The sequence below is a fragment of the Psittacula echo genome (assembly GCF_963264785.1).
Source record: "Psittacula echo genome assembly, chromosome: 7".
Lineage (NCBI taxonomy): Eukaryota > Metazoa > Chordata > Aves > Psittaciformes > Psittacidae > Psittacula > Psittacula echo.
The window spans coordinates 1,560,300-1,583,075 of NC_137740.1; the positions used below are offsets into that span (position 1 = coordinate 1,560,300).

Here is a 22,776-nt window from a genome sequence, read left to right on the forward strand (position 1 = left end):
AAGTTATCAATAAAAATACTTCTTTTAAGGTAAACCCTGATGCACCAACTGATTCTGCAGGGAAACAACTGTCCCCAGTAACAGTCTGGAAACAACTGAAATGCCAATGCTCATTTATAGTGTTTAATCATCACATAGAATATGTTTTCTCATGAGAAAAAAAAGGAGAAGAAATTTCCCCTGAAGCTCCTCAGGTGAATAAAACCAGACCCACCCCAGCATGCTTTTTGACACAACACCCCTAAACATTAAACCACTGTATCATATGACTTCACAACCTCAGGGAAGCTACACATCAGGATGTTACACTGGTCTGGAGGGAGGACTTCAGTATAATTCCATCATTAAACCCAGATTACACCTTCCGCATAATTGGTTAAATTCTTAAGGGTTAGAGACTTTAAAAATATTATTCATGGGGCACAAGCAAAGGAAAGAAAATGTCATTAATGCTGTAGATACAGAAACCATCAAATGTTGATGTTTGAGGGGTCTCATGGGGCAAAGGTGGTCTTGGCTTCTACTGAAGCTTCCTGACAGACATAATTTGAACTTCTCTTTCCTGATACCAATTATTTTTCTCATAGCTTTGCAAAATAACCACTACATATTTGCACCAGGTACTACATTTTTGTTATGTCCTAAGTAATCCAGCTCAGAGGATGGGAAAGGTTTCCCCTGATTATTACTTAGAGTAAGGTAAATGTACAAAGAGCTTATGGGAAATACCTTCTAGATTCATCGATGCACATCATACTTCAGTGACATTCAGAAAGACTTTTTAATAATAACCCAAACATGGAAAATTCATGTCCAAACACGTTGAAAACTGATCATTAGAAGCAGCATCACCGGTCAGTCAGTGAAGCCCAGAGACAGTGGTGTCTGTGACAGTTCTCCAAGGGAGCTCTCAGCAAATTGGTAATAACAGGGTTTTCAGAGTGGGGAAGTTTGAAAGAGCATCATTTATATTAACCCATCAACATCCTGTCCATAAAACCACTGTGGATATACATGGCCATCAGTAACTACCTCTTTGGGCAATGAGCAATACCGTACAATTAAACATCTAGCCAGAAAAAGAAGAGGTACACCAGGGAACAGCCTTGTTTTGAATGGGTCATGTCATCTTAGGACCTTCTTTTGTCTTAACTTCTGTGGGTGAGATTCAGAGCAGCAACTGAGTTCTGACCCCAGGACAGAAGCAGTCCAAATACAGAAAGGTGATGATTCTTTGAGCTCTTCTTTAAGCACAATCTAAAACTAAAAGAAAGGTTACTTACCAGTAACCGATGCTCTTTGAGAAGTGTAGCCCAAATGTACATTCTAACAATTCTACCTCTCAATCACAGGACTCATACCTGGAAGGACTCTGAGGAGAGAGGAGAAGCAGATGGAAGACAAATGTATATGTGGACTACACATTGTGAAGAACACCGGTTACTGGTAAGACATCGTTTTTCTTTGAATGAATCCCATGTGTACTCTTAACAGTGACTGAATCCAAGCAGCTACCCCCAGGGACTCATTACGTGCTGGAGGTCTCCGTATCTTTGGTACAAGTAGTAACTGCACAACTACTTATCAAATGCTGCATCGGTTCTTGAAGCACTGGAGATAGTGTTATGGCTGGGAAAGGCTGGGATGAACCTCCAGGTAGCTGCATTGCAAGCATCTGGAGCCAAAACTTCCCTGACTGCAGAAGGTGAAGCTCCCCAAGCTCTGGGTGCTTGCACACTAACACTCCTTAGGCTCTACCTTCAGCAAGTCAGGACTGAACCCATCACTGCCTCTTTACACACTGTCTCTACACACTGAAGTGTGTAGAGACAACAGAATATTGCATTTCCCAGAGATGAAGAGGGTTGAAAAGGTTTGGACCTGTAAAGATCAAAGGAGAAAGGACTCCCAGCTATGGAGATGGGAAGTATAGAAACAGCCTTAGAGTGTATGGCATGGGAAAGAAAAGCTCGGGTCTATTTCCCTGGTTAAAATGGAATTCTAATGTGAATATTTGAAGAATGTCCTGGAATTAAATCAGCTTCTGGTCAGTTACAATAGCAAGGTCCATCTTACAGCGCTGAGGGCCTTCAGGAGATACTGAACACAAGTGAAAGTCTGCAGTAGCTGAAACCATGGTATTAAAAATGCACTGGGGGGGACTCCAAACACCGACCCACCTTCAAGCAAAATGCATCAACTCACAACTTGAGATTCCCACTGGCCTGGGTGGCAAAGAGGTCTATGTCAGGTTTGTGTCCTCCCTGAGAGACATCCAGTCAGGATTTTACACCAAATCTCCCCAAATGAGCAATGACTTTCACATCCAAGCAAGCCCCAGATAATGCAAGGGAGGAAGAGCTCCTCTCTTCCTCTTTACACACTACACCACGGTTGTCCATCCAGGCTACTAGCAGAGAGCCACGGGGATAAAGGGAATGACATAAGAGGCTAATGGATACACAAGTGCACCATTTATGCTCACATGAGAGGTGAAATCTGGCATGTGATGAAGTAGATGACCCTGAGGTATCAGTCACTGGAATGAACCTCCAGTGGATAGGTCCCCAAAGACTGTGTTCCCTGATGAAAGTCTGTTCCCTCTGTGAGAGAAATAATGTGCAAAGACACCGAGGACCCCATCAATGTGGGGTGAAGCACATGCACTGACCCCCTGGCTCTAGAACTGCCTTTCTGTTCTGCTTGTGTGTCTGTCTCCTTTTCCAAGGGCTTGAAGGGGTATCCAGGAGAAGAGCTGGGGTGCTCTACCTCCTCTGTCACAGTTGAAGCAGGAAGAGCAGAGGGGCAAAACTGGTGTAGTGACATGGAAAGGTTCCTAGCAACAAGCAGAGGCCAAGTATGCTCCTTATTAACACGGACATGTGGACTCATTCAAAGAAAGAATGGATATTGCCTTAATGTTGGTGTGAATGGGAAAATGGGAAACCAGAAAACTAAAAACAATGTAAAACCCCAGCATTAAGATGGTATCTGAACTTTGTCCAAAGCCTTTGGTGCCAAAACACTGGAACTTTGATTTCATTAAAATGGGGACATCCATAACAGCATCATTATCACAATGTCCCAGCAGGGCAACATTTAACCTCAGCCAGAATGGATATCAACAAGGAGGAAAAATTTACTCTCCAAACCCCTAGAGAAAAGTACATGAGACAGTTCACCCAGGTTTAAAGGCTGAAGGCCTACATTCTGAGTTGTTTCCTATCTCTCCTAGCCTAGACTCTGCTCTCTCACTAGTTATTCAACGCTTAGATCTCGCTGTGCAGCTTTTCAGGTTGCCTTGAGAGAACAGCTTCTCACCCCAACAGGCACAGGTCCTGTTCTCATGTTTGCCAGGCTCAATGGTGAGGAACTCAACCACAAAGAGTGTCATAAAACAAACACAACAAGAATGATCGCTTCTTCCTTTTTCAGTGTGATCAATCATCTCAGTGATGCTTCCAGTAAGCCCTGAGCAAGTGTAAGGGCAGATGCAGGGCTAACAGCCAGCACTGAAGGGGGGGTGGGAAGGACAGCAGCCCATTCCACCCCATGGAATATCACATCATCAGGATGCTGGCCCTGGTAATTACCTTCCTCCACAATGGAAATCCCAGTGCTCTCTTAGACCTGGGCAGCTGGGGACAAAGGAAGGTGGAGCAGGGTTGCTACTCTGGTGGCATCCATCTGTCAGGTCAGCTTGGTTGGAAGCCCTGCCTGGTACTACCACCTCCAGTGCCTCATCCCAGCAGTAAACCACCTCCTCCCTCTCTCAGCGATCACACATGAAAACATGAGCCTGAAATCAGGAGCTGGCCTGGCTTGAAAGTTACTCGGCCAAAAACAAAGAAAAAGAGAAAGCAAAACAAAAACCCACACAATTTTTCTGCTTCCTCAACACAAACTCATGCCACAACTCCAGGTTTGTGAAGAGGTCAGAGTGATCCAGGACAGGTTGGATTAATGTGCCAGGGAAGGCACGCTGCAGTGCTACTCCTTGAAGTCCCCCAAGATCCCAAACCAGCGCTGTCCTTTTGCCTCCCCACTTCTACATCCACCTTGTGCCTCCTCCTGTGTGCTGGCCATGCAGCAGCAAAGTGGACCAGCCTCTGGAGACATCATCTGAAGCTTCACCATGTTTGGGACAGCCTCCTCTCATCTGCACCAACATTCGAGATCCCTGTACACCTCAACAGGATCGCAGCAGGACAGAACAGGGTACATGGGTGCACAGCAGTCAAGGGAAGCCTCAGTGCCTATTCTGGCACCAGCCCGAGGGACACTAAAGGCTGTAGAGACAGAAGCACAAACCTACACTGCTGTGGTGACAGACTGATGGGACAGGGCTCCCCAGCCCTGAGGAAGCACTGGGATCTGAAACCCAAAATCAATGACCCAAGGTTTGATTCTGGGATTTGGACAGTTTCAACACAAACTAAAGTCTGACTTTATGCTCTGGTCCATACCTCATGCCTTTTATGATACACAATTGCAATGCTGAAAAACATCCAAGAGAATGAAGCGAATAATTTTAAACCAATACATTACAGGGATGTCTACATTACTTCATTTATATTTTATGCTTAAATTTCAGCAGTGAAATTGCTGTCAGAACATAGACACAGATGTGGAAAGTCCTTCCCCGGGTTTTTACTGAGTATGGATGATAATACTGGAAACAAAACGGCATTTGCACATCCTACGTTGCAGCACTGAGCAAACCTGTACTTCTGTGGTTACACAGAAAATCAAAGTATTCTTAGAACATACACGCGTATAAACTTTAAGGAAAAGTCTGATCTGTGACATGGAGTGGGGGTCAAGAAAGGCTCACTTAAGGATTCCATTTCTCAGGAATAGCATGTGAATAGGAACAGAAGAACCTGGGTTTTGACAAAACCTTTGCTGAAGGAAATACAAAGTTTTCTTTCGCTTTCAGCAGAGGCAGGATAACAGGATAACACACCAATGTGCCTGCATTTAATGAGTCCCTATGCACCAGCTTGTCACAGTGTTTTAATCATTCAGTATTACAAAGTTGCGTACAATTTTGGAGCCAAATATCACACTTCCACATGGAAACAGCAGGAGATAAAAGAAGTAAGCAGGCTTTAATCTGTTAAAACACACTGAAACCCAGATCTTGGCCCCATTCAAGTTTGGCACTGGAACTAAGACCAAACCATACAGATTAAAAAAAATAAATCAAGGTTTCCTGCCTTATAGTTTAAATAAAGTAATCCTAAATATCGTTTTTATATTAGTAAAGTCTTACAGTGGCTTAGAAGAATTATGTGAACTGTACCTGTTATCACTCAGATTTAACACTCGCAGCTTCTGCATCTGCCCAATTTCATCAGGGAGGAATTCCAGCTTGTTGGAGCGCAGAGACATCACTGTCACATTTTTACAGCTCCCGATCTAGAGGGATGGAGAACCAAAGATATCAGGATACCTGTCGTGGTAAAAATCATTATCACTAAATTTTGATGCTGGGAGGTGACCAGAAGCACAGAAAATAGAGAATCTAGTCCTAAAGCCATGTCCTCCCTTTGCCAGTAACATCGGGGAAACGCCAGGGTTACCTGCACTACACTGAGGGGCACTCTCACCTTTACATGAATTTACCAATTGTTTCACTGGTTTAGCATTATGTAAGAGTACTGAGCATCTACGTATGTACTGAGTAGGTAAGAACATGCTTCTTCCACACTGTGCAGAAGCAATTGCTTGAAGAGATATTTTGTCTGAGTAGGGATGAAATCTTGGCCCTATAGCAAACACTTCAAGGTGTAAATTAAACAGAATCAGCTCCTCACTTCTCTGGGCAGTTCAGGAAGGAAATTCTCATCCACAGCCAATGTCCTCAGGTTGTGAAGGTAGCCGATGGTGGAAGGTAGAGACTCCAACTCGTTACAGCTGCAGTCAAACTCTTCTAACAAAGACAAACTGAAATTGGAAATACACTTGTTAGATGCTGTACAAGGACCAGATAACAAAGCTAGAACCTCTGACAGTTGTAAAGCATCACACTGTTACAGACACCATGCCCTGAAGAAGGAATGTTTTGTGCAGATTTCCCTATGAGTCTATAATAATGTGATTTTAGGAACACTTTTCATCAATTTTATCCAATGAGGCAGTTTAAGAAAGACCACTTGGTTTCCTCACATCATCATCCTTACTTTCTGTAGTGAGGGTGTTTTTCAGCTACTTCAAAGAGTGACCAAGGCACTTCCTACTAAGCAGAAGAATCAAACCAAAAAGTTTATCATTGTAACATCAGAGACACACAACAGGTAAAGCAATAGCACTGGTGAGAGCAAAGGGAAGGGACACAGAAATTACCCGCAGGGTACATCGCAACAGGGGCACCTAACGTCATAGAATCCTAGAATCAACCAGGTTGGAAAAGCCCTTTAAGCTCATCCAGTCCAACCATTCCCAGCACTGCCAAGGCCACCCCTAACCCATGGCACTGAGGCCTCGTCTCCACGCTGTGTGAACCCTTGCAGGGACGGTGCCTGTAGCCCTGCCCTGGGCAGCCTGTTCCAATGGCTGAGCACCCTCTGGGGCAGGAATTGTTCCTCAGCTCCATCTAAACCTGCCCTGGTGCAGCTTGAGGCCGGTTCCTCTTGTCCCATCCCTTGTTCCTTGGGAGCAGAGACCAACCTATTGCAACCACCAGCATAAACAACCATATCACTTTTACATTACAGTTACAGCTGAATCCCTTATAGCAAAGACTAATTTCAGCTACTACTTAAAATATCAAATCTCTTTCAAGTGCTTGTTGTTTCTAAGGACAACAGCTACTATTACATTATGAATATTCACAGCCAAGATCAATGACAGCTCTTTGTTTATTTGGACTTTTTGCTTTTAAGGGAGCTAAACTGGGAGAACATTAGGCATAGCTGTGCAGTCTATGTATGCATCATCTCCAAAGTGATACTGGGCTATTTCAGGTCATCCTAATACAGATCAGTGGTGACAAAAAAGATGAACTGGGATGTAAATGCAGTGAAGTATCTCAGCCTCTTGTGGATGGACACAGCTTTTGTCTCGGCATGTGCCTCTCTTACATGCTGAGAGCTGGCTAGAAAGTGCTCTTGAAAGGGTATCTGATGGCAAGGACTGAAACAAAGCAGACCAAAGACATCCTAAGACACCCAAGTTCAAAAATCTCCATTTTGGTCTTGTATCCCTTTCCCTAGATTCTATTTCCTGTATTCTGTCAAATTGGGAAAAGTAAGATGCCTGGCCTGACAATCAGCACTTGAACCTGCCCATCCACTGCTGCTCCGGTATGGAACAGCCCCCAGTAGCACTTCTCAGCCATTCAGGACCCTGTTCTACCAGGCACTCAGTTCCTGGGATGCTCTGGAGGCTTGCTTTTTCCAGGAGACAAAAGGTATCAGGCAACACTTAACTACCAGTCTTACTTTGAGGATTAAGAGTCAACAGTTTGCCCTTTGCTAATGCAAATAGCACAAACAGGAATATATATATGCAATACATGTTATAGAACCACGGAATGGTTTGTGTAGAAGGATGCTTAAAGCTCATCCAGCTCCAACCCCTGCCACAGGCAGGGACCCCTTCCACTGGAGCAGCTTGCTCCAAGCCCCTGTGTCCAACCTGGCCTTGAACACTGCCAGGGATGGGGCAGCCACAGCTTCTCTGGGCACCCTGGGCCAGCGCCTCAGCACCCTCACAGGGAAGAGCTTCTGCCTAAGAGCTCATCTCAGTCTCCCCTCTGGCAGGTTAAAGCCATTCCCCTTGGCCTGTCCCTACAGGCCCTGATTAAGAGATCTATTATATATTCACTATATATATACACATATATATGAAATACAGACATATTACATATATATTCTGACCATACACACACACACATATATAAATACTCTGAATCTTAAAAACTTAGGCTGGATATAAAATTTCTTCAAATGAATGCTGCACTGCTGCTTCAGCTCACAGAATACAAGTTTGGTGGCCCATCACAAATGCCATCATTCCTTGCTTCTGCCCCCATTTTTCTGCTCCACATATACTGCCTTTTCTCTTTCAAGTGCTGTAATTAATAGCAAGGCTAAATGGCCAGCAACTATTTCCTCCTCGGTGTTTGCCACCCCCCTGTGCACTGACAATGGGACTCCGTGCCCAAAAGATTGTCTGGGATTTTTCCAAACGTTTTGGTAGATCTGATGCAAAGTTCACCTTTGCTCACTCAGATTTCAATGGGTCACAGCTGCAGGACTGGGCCTTTGCTGCATCTCTCATTTACCTTTATTCCAGCTTCTTAATTTAGAAAAAGGACTTTCGGCTTTCAAACTTTCGGAACCAGGAAAGCAGAAGTAGCTTCTCCTAGCAGGGAATTCTCAGAACTTGCCTCTAATTGCTGTATTTCAATAGGCTGAAAAGCCACAGTGCTTAGTGAAAGAGATGCATGGAACATATCCAAAAGCTCTGCCAGGTTTTGGGTTTAGCTTTTCTTTAATAAAGCTTTGTACCCACCACAGTTTATTTCAATGGAGATACAAAACAATTCCAGTAAAGGCAAAAGTCCGTCACATTTACCTACTTCATACAGGATGTGTGCTCGACAGGAGGAAGTCCAGCTGGAAAGCTTGGTACATTCTGAGACACACGTTTTAACTTCTATTGATGATGACACAAGAAGAAGAGCTTGAAAACAGATAAGCTAATTGAGAACTATCATCTTCCAATGGCGATGAGAAACTCAGACATGCTGAGCTCTAACTGGAGCAGTTTCCCTGGCAGTGAAGAACAACTTCATCAGACAACAGAATTCTATGCGAAGGGAATTGTCTGGCACAGACATTCTCAGCTTCTTGCCTTCCTGATGGAATGAGCAAGCAAATGAAGGTGGCCACAAAACCGACCAGCGTGAAACTGGATTTTATCCCGGTAACTACCATGGCTAAGAAAATATGCACTTCAGAAAGTGGTTTTTCATTCATCATGGATTGTGCATGAAAGTAAGTTGACAATAGCAGCTATAATTCCAACAATGCTAATTTAGCTAAATACCATTAACCTTATTGTCTTCTTGGGCTAAATTCAGATCATTCTTGACAGGTTTAAAGGCAGACTAAAATCAGACATGGACCTGCTGTTCAGTCTGGCACCCACTGAAATGAGGCAGGTCACAGGACATACACTAATGTAGATGAGGAATATCTTTAGACAGAGGAGCAGAGAGGGATCCATGGAGAATGATGACCGCCATGGACCAAAGGGTAGCTCCAATCCATGTCAGCCCCATTCCATGCAGTCACAGACCTTTTCTCCCAACAGCCACAGTACCCAGGTGACTGCCAAAGCAGCCTAAATCCTTAGTTGCACTCACTACTTATCCAACATCAGGCAAAAGCAATTTTGCAGACTTGGGAATACAAGTTTGCTCTTTCACTTGCGGCATCTGGTGCTGTCAAATATGGTACAGCCTAGACACATACACAAAGCACTTATCTAACTGCATTCTGGCTCTTGACCTGCTGCACCATTACCTATGGCTGGGTTGTGACTTCCCTTGTGACACCCTCCCACCCACCATGGGGAAGTAGGGACATTTCTTCACCAGGTCCTGTAGGTAAAATCTCCAGTCTGTGTCCAACTTGGAATCCCCTGATCTGAGGTAGAATTTTAGGTCTACCGTGCATAGTATCTTACAGGCTCAAACTCTAAACGCTGCTTACATTTAAAGGCTTGCCCTTTGAACAAGACTGCCAAAAATGAGTGGTTCCCTATGAGCAACATTGACTCTGACAGTGGCAAAGTGCTTTGTGTCTCATCAGGAAACTGGTCCCTGGAGGGAGAGTTCCCTCCTTCACCTTGCTAATCTTTGTGTGACAACAATGTACCCTGCAGTGGGTACTGACTACCACTATCATTTAGGAGAAAGAGACCCAGTAGGAAACCATCCAAATGGATGAGTCAGAGAAAGGAAATTCATTCTCGTGTGGGAGACATTGTCCTCATTAAATGAAAGTACTTCATTGAAAAGTATCACTCAAAACTAATGTGATAATATTACCTGATTAGCCTAGTGCTTCGCATATACTCCATTTGGAGCAGCACTATGTGTCTTTACAACTGCAATTAAAGCTCCATGACGAATAAACATATATAAGGTTAAAAAAAAGGAGGGCTTCCCCTTTAATTTGAGTAATTCAATAAATAAGAAAGGTTTGAAAACTTTTTAACAATTTTCCCCCAAATAACTAATGTTGGCCATTACATCAACCTTTCTGCAGTGTCCAGCACAGCTCTGAGCCTCCTGAGCTTTCACTGCCTATCAGGATTTATTGCTACAGCATGGTTTGCACAGCAAAGGTTTGCCCTTTTGTGATTCATATAACTGATTTTTAATGCTTTCCATGAATACCCCATAAATCTACAGACATTGCAGGAAGTACAGCATGGTAATTCCAACCTGAGCTTTCAGTTGCTATAGTTGTAATAGTTCATAAATCTGGATTTGTTTTACCAAATGGTACACCAACAACTCAATTATTATTGAAATTGGTACTAGAAGATGGGTGCAGGAGTAGTAAAGCATGGCTATGCAGGTTAGAAATCATTTCTGTTCTACAGACCTCGCTGTACTGTTGTGTTTCTGGACAAGCCTAAACAAAGCTTTCTAGGTGTTAATTTTGGGAGCCTCCAACCAGACCTGGCTTAAGAAAACTACTTCTAACAAAACCATTTGTTGAGTTACAACCTGCTGAAGAGAGACCAACTTTTGTGCTGGAAGCAAAGGCAGAGCCTGAGTGCAACTTGCCCTCTGATGCCCACTTCCACTGCTGGTATAAATGGCATAACCACATGTTCAGTTGTGCCAGGCTGACAATCCTTCCTTAGGCTGAGCTCTGTTCTCTCTTCTGCAGGAATGTTCCTGCTGGTGCAAAGGGATGATGCAATCGGCAGTGCTCTACTTGTAGAAGGCAGCCAGTGCTCAGGTATTCTGATTTTTTCCCCCAAATATCAGTTTATTGCATTTCAGAAGTAAAACATGTAGAGGAAGAGGCGTCTTACAAACATATCGACGTTAAAGGTATGGGCTGCTAGAGAGGGATATGTGCAGTGTGTAACTTCATAAAGAATCACCTATTTCCATGCTCAGAGACACACTTACACCCACCTTGAGTTTTACAGCAAATTGGAGGTTTCATTTAGCAATAAGCTCACCACACAGCAGTACAAGCTTGAATTCTGCACCAGTGATCATGTAATATCTGACAAAACAGTAGCTAACCGGCATCATTAGTGCTTTTCATAGTAAGATTACTGACAGGACACTGCCACACTTTGATGCACACACACCTATGAAACGCTCATGACTTTTTCATTTCTGCTGCTTCAATACTTGAGGAGATCTCCATACACAGGAGGTTTACAGCCATTTTCTACTCAGCATCGAGGCCTGGCTGTTGCTATGGGAACAGACGTATTCCCCCAAATCCCTCTGGTTCTTCCACTTTTCCTGCTCTAATCATCTAAATTGTGAGTGATTCATACAGCAAAACATCTTTGTTCTTTTCCTTGGAAAATGAGATACATTTCATCTTCTGATCACTTACAGCAGTCTGAGTCCACAGAAGTAATAGTGTTGTGCCAAATCTAAATGCGATAAACTGGTGTTAGGCACACATTTCTAAGTTATAATTCAATACATCTTTGTCTTATCTTTCATTTTCAAACTCCCACATTCCACAAGCAGAAGGGAAAACACATTTTCCTTAATGCTGAAAATCATGAGACTTATACTCACTTTCCAATTGCATTTGGCAGAATTGTAAGCTGATTGTCATCTACTTTCAAAGTTGTGAGCCTCTTCAACAGCCCTGCAAAACAGGGAAGGAAGAAGTAACAGCAAAACATTTCACATTGATCTTTACTTTCTGTAATCCCCCATATCCTTCAAGAAACAGTGATTTCTAATGCTGACTAACCCTGATCTACAGTTTAGAAAACACATGTATATGGGATAGTGCGCAGCCACATTCTTGTCCCATTGTCAATGTGTGTCATCAAACTGAAGCACTGATTAAACGTTAAGCTGAACTGCAAGCGAAATGTTAAATGTATTCCTGGAGTCTAAAAAACCTGTAAAAAAGAAAGACCAGGATCCTATCTGTGCAGCAAGAGCTGTATTTCTGCTTATCTATTAATGTTTCTATTGAATTCAAGTCCTGTTGCCTCGATTAAAAGGTGCTCAGGTCATAACAGGACATGAGGCAAAGCATCTAAAGTTAATGCTGCATTTATAAAGCTTCACAATATGTGAGTACAGACAGAAGACTGGAATCTGACTGAAAACCAGAATCTATCCTGACTGTATTGGCATCTGCAGTTCATTCTTATCGTTAAAAGAGTTTTTACACGTCCAAGTGTAAGCAGATGCATAACTGGGTAACATTTACCAAGAAGGGAATGAAACTTCCGCTTTATCAAGGCAAAACTGCAGAAAACAATAACAAAGACAGAAAAAATGGGAAAAACATTGCATCACAGTGCTAGAAACAGAGCTTGAAACAGATTTCCACCTTCTGGAGGTTATTAACACTTCAGAACCTGTTTTTCCTCCTGAAAGAATTCTGCACTGAAATAGCAGGTTTTAAATTATTATTTGCAATTAATGTTGGGAATAATATAAATTAATCACTAATACAGAAAAAATGTATGAAAACTGAAGCAAATGAAAAGTATCATTAAAAGGGATGCTAGAAAATGTAGTATTAAAATGCTTGCTTTTGCTTTACTTCTGTTAAATCTATTACTATTGAGTAATGAGAATTTGGAAATGAGGACTGAATATATACAATTGCAAGAATGTATAATTCAAAGAGTACACATTTATTCAGGAGCTAAATCTCCTCTAAAAACCAATCTGCATATGCACATTAGAAACCCACATAAAGCAAAACCTCTGGAATTTAGGGTGCAATGTAGAAGACCAAGATGGAAAAGAGCTGTAAAAGGCATCTAACACCATTCCCGTAGCACAGGAACATTACCTAGCAATACTATTGGGAGTCTTGACTAAGACTGGGGAATTTAAGAGTTCATGTTTAAAGGGACACACTTAGGAAGGTGAAAAACATGATGATGATAATGATTTAGTGGCTCATCAGCTGGAAGCAGTAGAAGAAAGACTTCAAGTGTTGCCAAAGAAAATACAAGGGATCAAGACCAATATGAAACATGCAGATATACAGAGTAAGACACCTACAACCATTCAGCTTCCAGAACTTCTGTCTACCCTAAATAATTCAGAAATTCTGTGCATGCAATATAGTCACAAAAGAAAACCAGTAGTTTGAATTATTTCTTTGTTTAATGCTCTCATATGGAATCGCACTACTGTAACTAAGAGCAGCAATTTCCTTCCAGAGTTTCTTGCTGCTAACATAATCACTATTACACTTACTTTCCAATTCAGATCAGCTCAATTATATCTTTCTTTGCTTATTCTCTTTAAAATAGCAAAGCAGAATAATCAGTTCCTTCTAACCAGGGACTTTTTCCCTGACTTTACAAAATGGTCTTCATGGATGGTCCAGACAGAGATGTTTCCGACTCCTTCAGAATTTAATGGCAGTTCTTGTTCCAGCTATTATGAAGTCTCACAATCACCTCCAAAAAAAGATATAAATTACATCCTCAACTGTAAAAGATTACAAGAAATCCTCAGCTTTTCTCACCTATGGAGTCTGGCAGTTGCTGCAACATATTGGATGACAACAGGAGATCTTCAAGTCCTTCACATCCTGATATGTCCAAATCCACAGTTTCTATCCTGTTTTTTGACACATCCAGGTACACGAGCTGTTTTAACTTCCCTATAGACTTAATAGCATGTTACAAAGCGTTACTTGAACAGATAGACACTGCATGCCAGCTTCTAAGTTCAATTAAAGACAAGCAATGGTAATACATGGTAATACAGTTATCTCAGCAGCCTTTTATTTCACTGCCACGGTACGAGTGGTGGTCCAACACCCCTCCTGTCCCAACAACTGCAAAAGCAACCATACCAGACTAAACAACACATGCCAAGCTAAATAATGTGTTCCAAATCCATTACATCTGTGCAAGGTTTGAGCTCTCATTCAGCCCTATTATTTCTTCATCTGGACACAGATACAAGGATATTTACTCACAAGTCACATCTATTCAGCAGTCTTGAAGAGCACTAAGGCTGGACATGCAGGTAAAGCTCTTTTGCATCAAACTGATTCTCTGAATTTTATAGAACCTAAAACTAGACTTTAGACATTCACAGTTCAACTATGAGGGGTTAACCGCCATGGTACATGTTTGTGAATAAGTGTTTATCTGTAGCTAGACCATCAATGAGCAACAGGACAGGAATTATCTCTGCTTCTACAGAGGCAGTTTCATCTTATCTTTAATCCTAGCTGAGTGTTGTGTAAAGGGAAAATCTCCTTTTCACCCAGCCTTCGCCAGTATACTTATTTTAATAGTTGAACACGATCGTTGTTTCTAGCACAGACTATTTAAAAACCTGAATTATCCACACTGGAAACCTGGCAAATCTCTAGATCTTAAAATCAATTACTACTTGGCATTGCATTTCTATTTTTAAAAGCCAAATATAAGGCTAATATTAACTGCTTTAAACCTCTTGTTGTGAGGAAGGCTTTCATAAAACGTCATCTAGGATCTACTAGGAAGAGATTCAGGAAACATGAATTCTTCACTGAAATAATTATGCTCCTTGGGATTCAGGTCCACGATCTCCTTGAACTTTTTCACCTCTAAGGACCCTCTCCAGGGATTCTGGCAGCTCAGCAGGACTGTTTTTGGAACACGTTTTAGCACTGGATGCATCAACCCATTCCATTGTGAAGGGGAAAGAAACAGAACAACGGTTAAAATGTTTGTGCCCACGCTCTCTTGTGGATCTGCTATTCCTTCTGCTCGGTTACAGTGCCGCAGCGATACTGCACTATTTCAGTTCTTGATCTCCAGCTGGTTTCAGTAACAAGAAGTGGTTTCCACATCAGCTTTTCTTTGCATTGACAGCCCTCATAGTGGAGATTTGGACAGAGACTGAAAATTACAATTTTCCATGCAAACATCTGCTTAGCACAGAATAAAACCCGAATGTAACCTAGTTAAGACAAAACCCAGTCACTGCTCAATGAAAAACAGTGTATTTTGATTCACAGATGTTCAAAGGTGAAAGAGGAGATGGTACTTCTTCCAACACCTCCACACGTCAGTGGTAGATCTAGTTCTACATTCTCCCTGCAGCAATAAGGAGCATTAGTGCGTGAAACCCATGATCTGTTGTCACCTGTGTGTTAAAACCCTAACGATGGGGAGCCCCCTCTCCAGCCACAATCACCGTAGGGATTTTAGAGTGACAATCTCAATCAATTCATGACAATAAAAGTTGAAAATCAAAGTTCTATGGTGAGTAGCAATGCCTCAGAAGCAGCACTGACAGATAACCATGACCATAATGTTTGCATTGTAAAATGCCTTTTGTTCCATTTATAAATGGAGTGTTTTCTAGAGAAACACATCCTGTGCCCCTGCCTCAGAACTGCTTTTAGCTTACTTCAATCTGTGTCTACCATCTGTTATTTTTAAGCTTATTTAGATTACTTAATATTTCCTCTTCTTTGTAAAACTCACATGGGTTTTTACAGAAGGGCTAATTTACACACGGTGATGTGCAAGAAGCAATGACCCCTCACAAAGAAAACCACCCAAGGCTTAAACAAGCCAGGCACATCCCTACTTAGCCAATATCATGTAATAACACAACATTGAAAAGCTTTTCATACGAATGGCTCAGATGAGACTTATGTCTTGATACTAATTAATGACTATGTGAACCAGGAATATGTACCCATCCAAGCAAATGCACGTGCAGTTGTTCACTGCAAGGTAAATAGTTCATTGTATCACACAATCATTTAATTACATAAAATAAATGTTCATACCCCAGGTAGTACTTGCAAGGAATTGTTGTCCATCCACAACTCCTTTAGATTCTGTATTTGTTCGAGAACCTCAGGCTGAGGAAAAGAATTCAGTGTTAGGGACAGTTAAATAAATCACTGCTTTTGTGGTTAAATAGAAATCAATATTGTCTTTTAAAAAAGGATTCCCTCTTCACCTTCTTTTAATTTTTATAGCCCACATCAGACTTTCAGACAGTTAATGACATGAACAACATCCTCGTTTCATTCCATTTAAGCACTGTTACTCTTTTCAAAACCTGTAATATTTAAGAAGATTCGGAACAGAAATGAAGAGTGAGAACAACTCAGAAGTTCCTGTTCTAAAACAGTCTATTGGCAGCAGGAACAAGGCAAGTAAGAGAAGTGATAACTGTGCAGCTTCAGGTACAATGCATGAGAAAGAAAGAGCAAAGCTCATCCTGCAGCACATGTGAAACTGCCTTTTGCACGAGTCATGGTAGCTGAACAGAGTCATGCTGCTGAAAACTTCCTTGGGTTTGGGTGAAAACTGCATTTATGTGTGATTTGATGGCTGCAAATGTCATTTTTGGTGGTTAAAACAGTGGTATGCAATGATAAAGCCTTAAAATGACAATCTTGAACTTTAATCTAAGATGCTTTATTCATTTCAACACTCCAGGATGTCAGTGAGAGAAGCTGCAAAAGGCAGTTCCCAAAATCATTTCTCACTCATTACAGCTGTGAAATCAGGAGCTATCAGGTCACAATACTTCTGGGTTTCAGCCTCAGCAGCAGTTTCCTTTTTCATGAAACATTCTTTTCCCAATAATCCAAGACTTTCAATGTGCCTTAGCTGCAAAGTTGCAGAGGTCTTTCTTTGCCAGAAACTGATATGAAATATTTCCTTTGCTCTAACTCAGATTCTACCATTTATAAGTGTGTAGTACTATTGCACTGGAATTATTCTAACACAGCTAGAAACAAGTGTCTAGCACCGCATGACCTTCAGAGAGAGCTCTGATTATCTGCTATGGCCTAAGTTCCTTGGAAGGATGTAATTCCATAGGAAATATGAGTTTCCAAGTCACACAGTACAGAAAGAACCTGCCCACCTGGAGAGCTCAGTCCCTCAGTTTCCTGTGTTGTCACCTAATCTGCTTCTATTAAAAAATGATAAGTCAATAGTTTAAAGATCATTTATTTTGCCTTGCCTGCTTCTATTGAAATGTTGTTGTCCTTCAGTGCTTAAACCCACTTCTGATTTCTAGGCCGAACTGATTACTGGTCATTTAATACTGTTTGTTCCTGCGATGGTCCATGTCTCTGTTCCTCCAGGGGGTTCACTGACTGAGGTTATTGCACAAAGCCACAATTCCTCTCTCAACTTCAATTTTCTTTTAAATCCCTCTCATTAGACAGACACTCTTCCCAAAGGCAACAGACTACTCCTATGTTGCACATATTACAGTGTGATTGGAAATGTCTTGAGCATTCTTATGGCATGCCATGCATTATGGTATAGTATTATGGCACCATAATCCAGATGAGATCTCACTGAAGGTTTGGTAAGTGATATTAAAAACTTATTGGTCTGTGTTAGAAATGCTTCTGCTGATGCATTTGTGGAGAGTATTCTCATTTTCCACATAGATTGCTACAAATGGAATGAGAATAGGAATGGAATATAACTAGAATAGACTAGAATAGAAATAGAATACAATAGACTATTTCAGGGAGTTATAACAATCATGCAGTCCAACTGCCTGACCAATTCAGAGCTGACCAGAACTTAAAGGATATTATTATGGTCATTGTCAAATACCTCCTCATCACTGACAGGCCTGGGGCATGAACCACCTCTCCTGTACCAGGGTTCAAGCACCCTCTTAGTATAGAAACACCTCCCAGTATCAAGTCTGAATTGAAGACTGACAGGAATCTTTGATAGAAGTATATTACCTTGTGTCCTCTTTCCTCTTCCTTTTCTCCCTCCCTTTATCTATTTTCTTTCACAATTTCTCCTGAAGCCTTGCTGCTGGACAGCAGACTCTGGAAACTCTGGGAAGAGCCACCCCAGCCTTCCCCCTCCCTTCGGATCCTGCAATTGCTGTTTATCCTTTGCCCAGTGCCATTTTTTGACACTTCAGAGAGTGGGAGATCTCAAAACCTTGTCTCTACCTTGTGATTTAATGCTTCAGTTTTCCTGGAGACCTGGGACACAGATTTGCTCTTCCCTTCCTTGATTACATTAAACCTTTTGAATATGGTTTCTATTTTGGAAGTGCCAATTTCTATTTTCGGAACGCATGCCTTGCCCATGAGTTGTATAATCTTATTTCCAGAAAATGAATGAGCAGAATTACTTCATTTTTGCAATTGCCTTTATTCTTAACCCCATGCCCATTGCTCCAGTTTGTCTGTATGGAGAGCATTGAGTCTTCCAGTGCAAAGGGAGGGACTTCAATGGTCAAGAAAGGAACTGTTGCAGAAACTCAGCTCTTTCACAACACCGTAGCTCATAAAATGGTTTAGGTTGGAAGGGATCTTAAAGCTCATCCAGTTCCAACCTGCTGCCATGGGAAGGGACACCTTCCACTAGAGCAGGCTGCTCAAGGTCTCCCTGGAGCCTTCTCTTCTCCAGGCTGAACAAGCCTGGAGTTCTAGGTAGTGTTTTCCTCCAATAAGAAGAAAGCTTCTATTGAAGCCCAAATCAGGTTTTGAGAATGCAGGAAAACAGGACCCTTCCATCCTTTTTCCTTTAATCTAGTACCACTTTTCTTACGACATTTCTGCAGATTCATGCAGTGCCCTTGCCTCTTTGCCCATTTTGTTTGTGGCATTTGACTCCAGTTCATACACTGCTGTACCAGCTTCCTGAAAAATGACTCAGTCCACGGAGTCTGGGCTTCACAGCAGAATGAGGCCACCAGGTCCTGACTGATCTCTCTTAGGTGACAGTATGGTGCAATGAAAAAATATAGAATGATGTTGAAGTCATTTAAAACAAAGACTACCCCTGAAGAGGACACACTCTGAATTCAGAAAGCATATATATATATATAAAAAATGTATAAAATATTTATATAATAATATATATACAATATATATTTTTTCTTACAATCAAAATTCCAAATGCCACTTCTGAAAGTTTTATTCTATTTAACTATGCAAAAGATTTCTATCTTTAATTAAAACTCTGAGTTAAACAAATCAATCTCCTACCCAGCTGTATAAACTAGTTAATGTTAATGGGGTTATAACTATAATGGAAGAAGATAGCGCACTGCCTATAAACCAGATGTAAACACTTTACTACAGCTTTCTACTGTTAGATAGAATCATAGAATCATAGAATAGTTAGGGTAGGAAAGGACCTTAAGATCATCCAGTTCCAACCCCCCTGCCATGGGCAGGGACACCCCACACTAAACCAGGCCACCCAAGGCCTCATCCAACCTGGCCTTGAACACCGCCAAGGATGGAGCATTCACAACCTCCCTGGGCAACCCATTCCAGTGCCTCACCACCCTCTCAGTAAAGAATTTCTTCCTTAGATCCAATCTAAACTTCCCCTGTTTCAGTTTGAACCCGTTACCCCTTGTCCTGTCACTACAGTCCCTGATGAAGAGTCCCTCCCCAGCATCCTTGTAGGCCCCCTTCAGATACTGGAAGCTGCTCTGAGGTCTCCATGCAGCTTCTCTTCTCCAGGCTGAACAGCCCCAACTTTCTCAGCCTGTCTCCATACAGGAGGTGCTCCAGCCCCTGATCATCCTCGTGGCCTCCTCTGGACTTGTTCCAACAGTTCCATGTCCTTTTGATGTTGAGGACACCAGAACTGCACACAATGCTCCAAGTGAGGTCTCACGAGAGCAGAGCAGAGGGGCAGGATCACCTCCTTCGACCTGCTGGTCACGCTGCTCTTGATGCAGCCCAGGGTACGGTTGCTTTCTGGGCTGAACTTTCAAAAGTTGTTTAAAGTGAAATTACCCTCATTTTAATTAAAGCTACAGGAACTATCACCCTCCTAAAACTGTAACTCCTGATTCAGCAGCACTGGCTTTATTTCTGTGGTTCTGAAGGAAAAGGTCATTGAGCTCACAGGGTTTCCTAGCCACTGGACAGGCTGGTGGTGGGTAAGGAACACACAGGCATTAATCTCCATCACCATCAGTGCAACAGTGAGTGTCACAGTGTTCATTTGTTGTCGTACAAGAGCAAGTCCTGAACAGCCCAAGTAGTGATTGCTCTCAACAGACAAGGCACCAGTTTTCTAAGCTTTACGTTCTTTTAGCAGATTTACAGCTCCTTCAGGTGAAATCAGTGAGCTTTCCTTAAAAACAGGCACATTTTAAGACAGTTTAAACACCCTCACACTGTTTCTGACGAGTGTCAACTCCTATAGGTGCAGTAGAAACATACCTAAAGGGAACAGCAACCCATTTGTTTTCTATACTGACAGTAGACAAAACTCCCGAAAGCTGTTAAATCTCAGGGAACCCAGTTCTCATCTCAGAGGTGAGGTAGGGACAGAACTGCTTTTGGAGTCCAAAATTTACTCCTGCTAATGGCAATTTCCAATATTTGCAAGATATAATGACAGATACTAAGAAATCACTACGTAATGACAAGCATTTACACTGGGATCATCAGGTCACCCCACACTGAAGTACTCCAGCAATAGCAACCAGCTCAGAGAATCATCACCTTGATCTTAAGGTCCTTTCCAACCCTAACTATTCTATGATTCTATGATTCAATGATCTGAACTGCAGAAGCCTGACACAGATGAAGCACATTCTGTTACCAGCATTCACCTCATGAACTATGCTAAGTCTTCTTTCTACAAGGAAACGTGGCCATCACACTTGGCTACACTACAATAATGCCTTTAAGTAAAGGTTTAATTCCCCACACACTGAGCACTCAAACCACACAGGCTTCCAATTAAGGACTCATGCACTTCTTACCAGTTCAGAGAATTCATTATTGCCCAGATCAAGCCTCTCCAGCTGAGTCAGTTTGTGCATCGACCTGAAAGAGATGAGGAAATATCCAAGGTGAAATTTTTACTTGCAAAATGTCAATCAGATAGGTCAGATAAACCAAAGCTCAACTGATACTGTTATTGCAAGAAGAATGCCATCAGTTTGATGCAGATGCAAATGAGAACAATATACTCCATTCTAAAAGCATTATCTATAGCTCCTGCAACTTAGCTTGAGTTAGCTTGAAACTTAGCCAGGACCCCTTCCAAGAGGTAATGTGGCTTCCCTCAAGTTCAATTTAATGAATTACTGCTTTTGTTTGCATGAACAACACTGGAACAGGGTATTACCTCTAATTTCTCTTTAAGCCCTGCTAGGCCAATACACTCTGACCACCACACTGGATTGTGGTCGTGGAAAAAGAGGATAAAAATAACAGTGTAATTTAGCATTAACTGCAGCAGTGGGTTCAGAGGCTTTCTGAAGTAATCAGAGTTGCTCCTAATCAAAGATTAGCATAGACTTAATTGACGTGATCTAAAATACCAACCTGCAATTTGTAGCAGAAGTAAAACTGATTATCAAAGACGCTGTGGCTAAAAACACAGCCCTGTTTGAACACTGAAATTAGGGGGAAACGGGGCTTTGCTGGGGCTGGCTACAGAACACTGCTGCACATTCATGACAATCAAAGTTTCCTTTTAGTTTTCTAAGATAGGAAAAAGAAGTCACAGAAACAGATGTGCTGTTCTTCAATAACAGTGAAGGACTTGTTGTTAGACACGTTAGTAAAATAAAACCCCATGTAGATAAACAAATAATCTGCCCTTAAGGTGAAGAAGTTACATATTTCATTGGATTTCTTTAACTAAGCAGACTCAGGTCATGCTGAGTGACCTGCTGCACTTCTTCACTTCCAGTGCATCTTCAAGGAATGGATCTTGGGCTCACCAGCTAAGATCAGGCATCAGATGTGTACTTTACAGAGAGTAATGATCTGTACAGAGAAGCTGCCTTTCTGGTTCAGTGGTGAGCTATCTGCCTAAGGACTGAGAAATCCCTTCTGATAGAACCTTACTGATTTCTTTGGTGCCTTCTGTGTTACTGCGCGCCTGTTCTAACCTATCGGGCTTTCTGAAACATTCTTCTCGATGGTCACTTTTCTATTTGCCCATTATTGCTCTTTTCTTGTCCAGTTTTGCCCCATCTCAGTTTGCTACCAAGTCTCTGAAATCTATTTAGCAACTGTGTTATTCCCGCTGATCAGTTGGTGTTTTGGGAACATCTAGAAACAGTCACAGTGTACTTCCAGAATCATTTCATCTTACTATGCTGACACTCACCCTAACATGAATTCACGATAACTTTGCTTTTTAATGCTTTCTGACAGCTCTCCTATGTCATATTCGTGGTTGCACATGGTTTATTTATACTTTTGTTTTTCCTGCCCCACTCTTTTCCAATATATCTTCCAACCTATTTGATCAATGTTCACAGATCCTTTTGAGACAAGAGAGCAACAGATACTTTTTACTTGTTTGCTAAAATGAAAGGGAGCTTCCCACACGGCTCGCAAGGGCTGAGCACCTGGGTTAAACTGAAGTGAAAAAGCAACAACAACCTTTTGGTTATAAGGTACAAATCACAGGGTTGTAGTTTAAGCCTAGAGCATGGAGGGGTTGATCCTGGTGCTTCTCTGAGACAATATTTATCAATAGAGCTGTGATCAGATCATAGAATCATAGAATAGTTACGGTTGGAAAGGACCTTGAGATCATCCAGTTCCAACCCCCCTGTCATGG

At 41.9% G+C, this 22,776-nt stretch overlaps 1 protein-coding gene across 4 annotated transcripts in view; it reads right to left on the reverse strand.

Annotated features, from left to right (window-relative positions):
* The window catches only part of LRRC7 (leucine rich repeat containing 7), a gene marked incomplete at its 3' end in the record, with an annotated part of 94,702 nt that overhangs the window by 39,692 nt on the left and 32,234 nt on the right, over positions 1–22,776 (reverse strand). For all 4 annotated transcript variants that reach the window (XM_080623262.1, XM_080623261.1, XM_080623260.1 and 1 more), the window contains exons 6-11: positions 20,957–21,020; positions 16,008–16,082; positions 13,734–13,878; positions 11,801–11,873; positions 5,820–5,949; positions 5,306–5,421 (exon numbers count right to left, since the gene is read on the reverse strand). In XM_080623262.1, the coding sequence (XP_080479388.1) occupies positions 5,306–5,421; positions 5,820–5,949; positions 11,801–11,873; positions 13,734–13,878; positions 16,008–16,082; positions 20,957–21,020 (603 nt within the window). The remainder of the gene's footprint in view (positions 1–5,305; positions 5,422–5,819; positions 5,950–11,800; positions 11,874–13,733; positions 13,879–16,007; positions 16,083–20,956; positions 21,021–22,776) is intronic.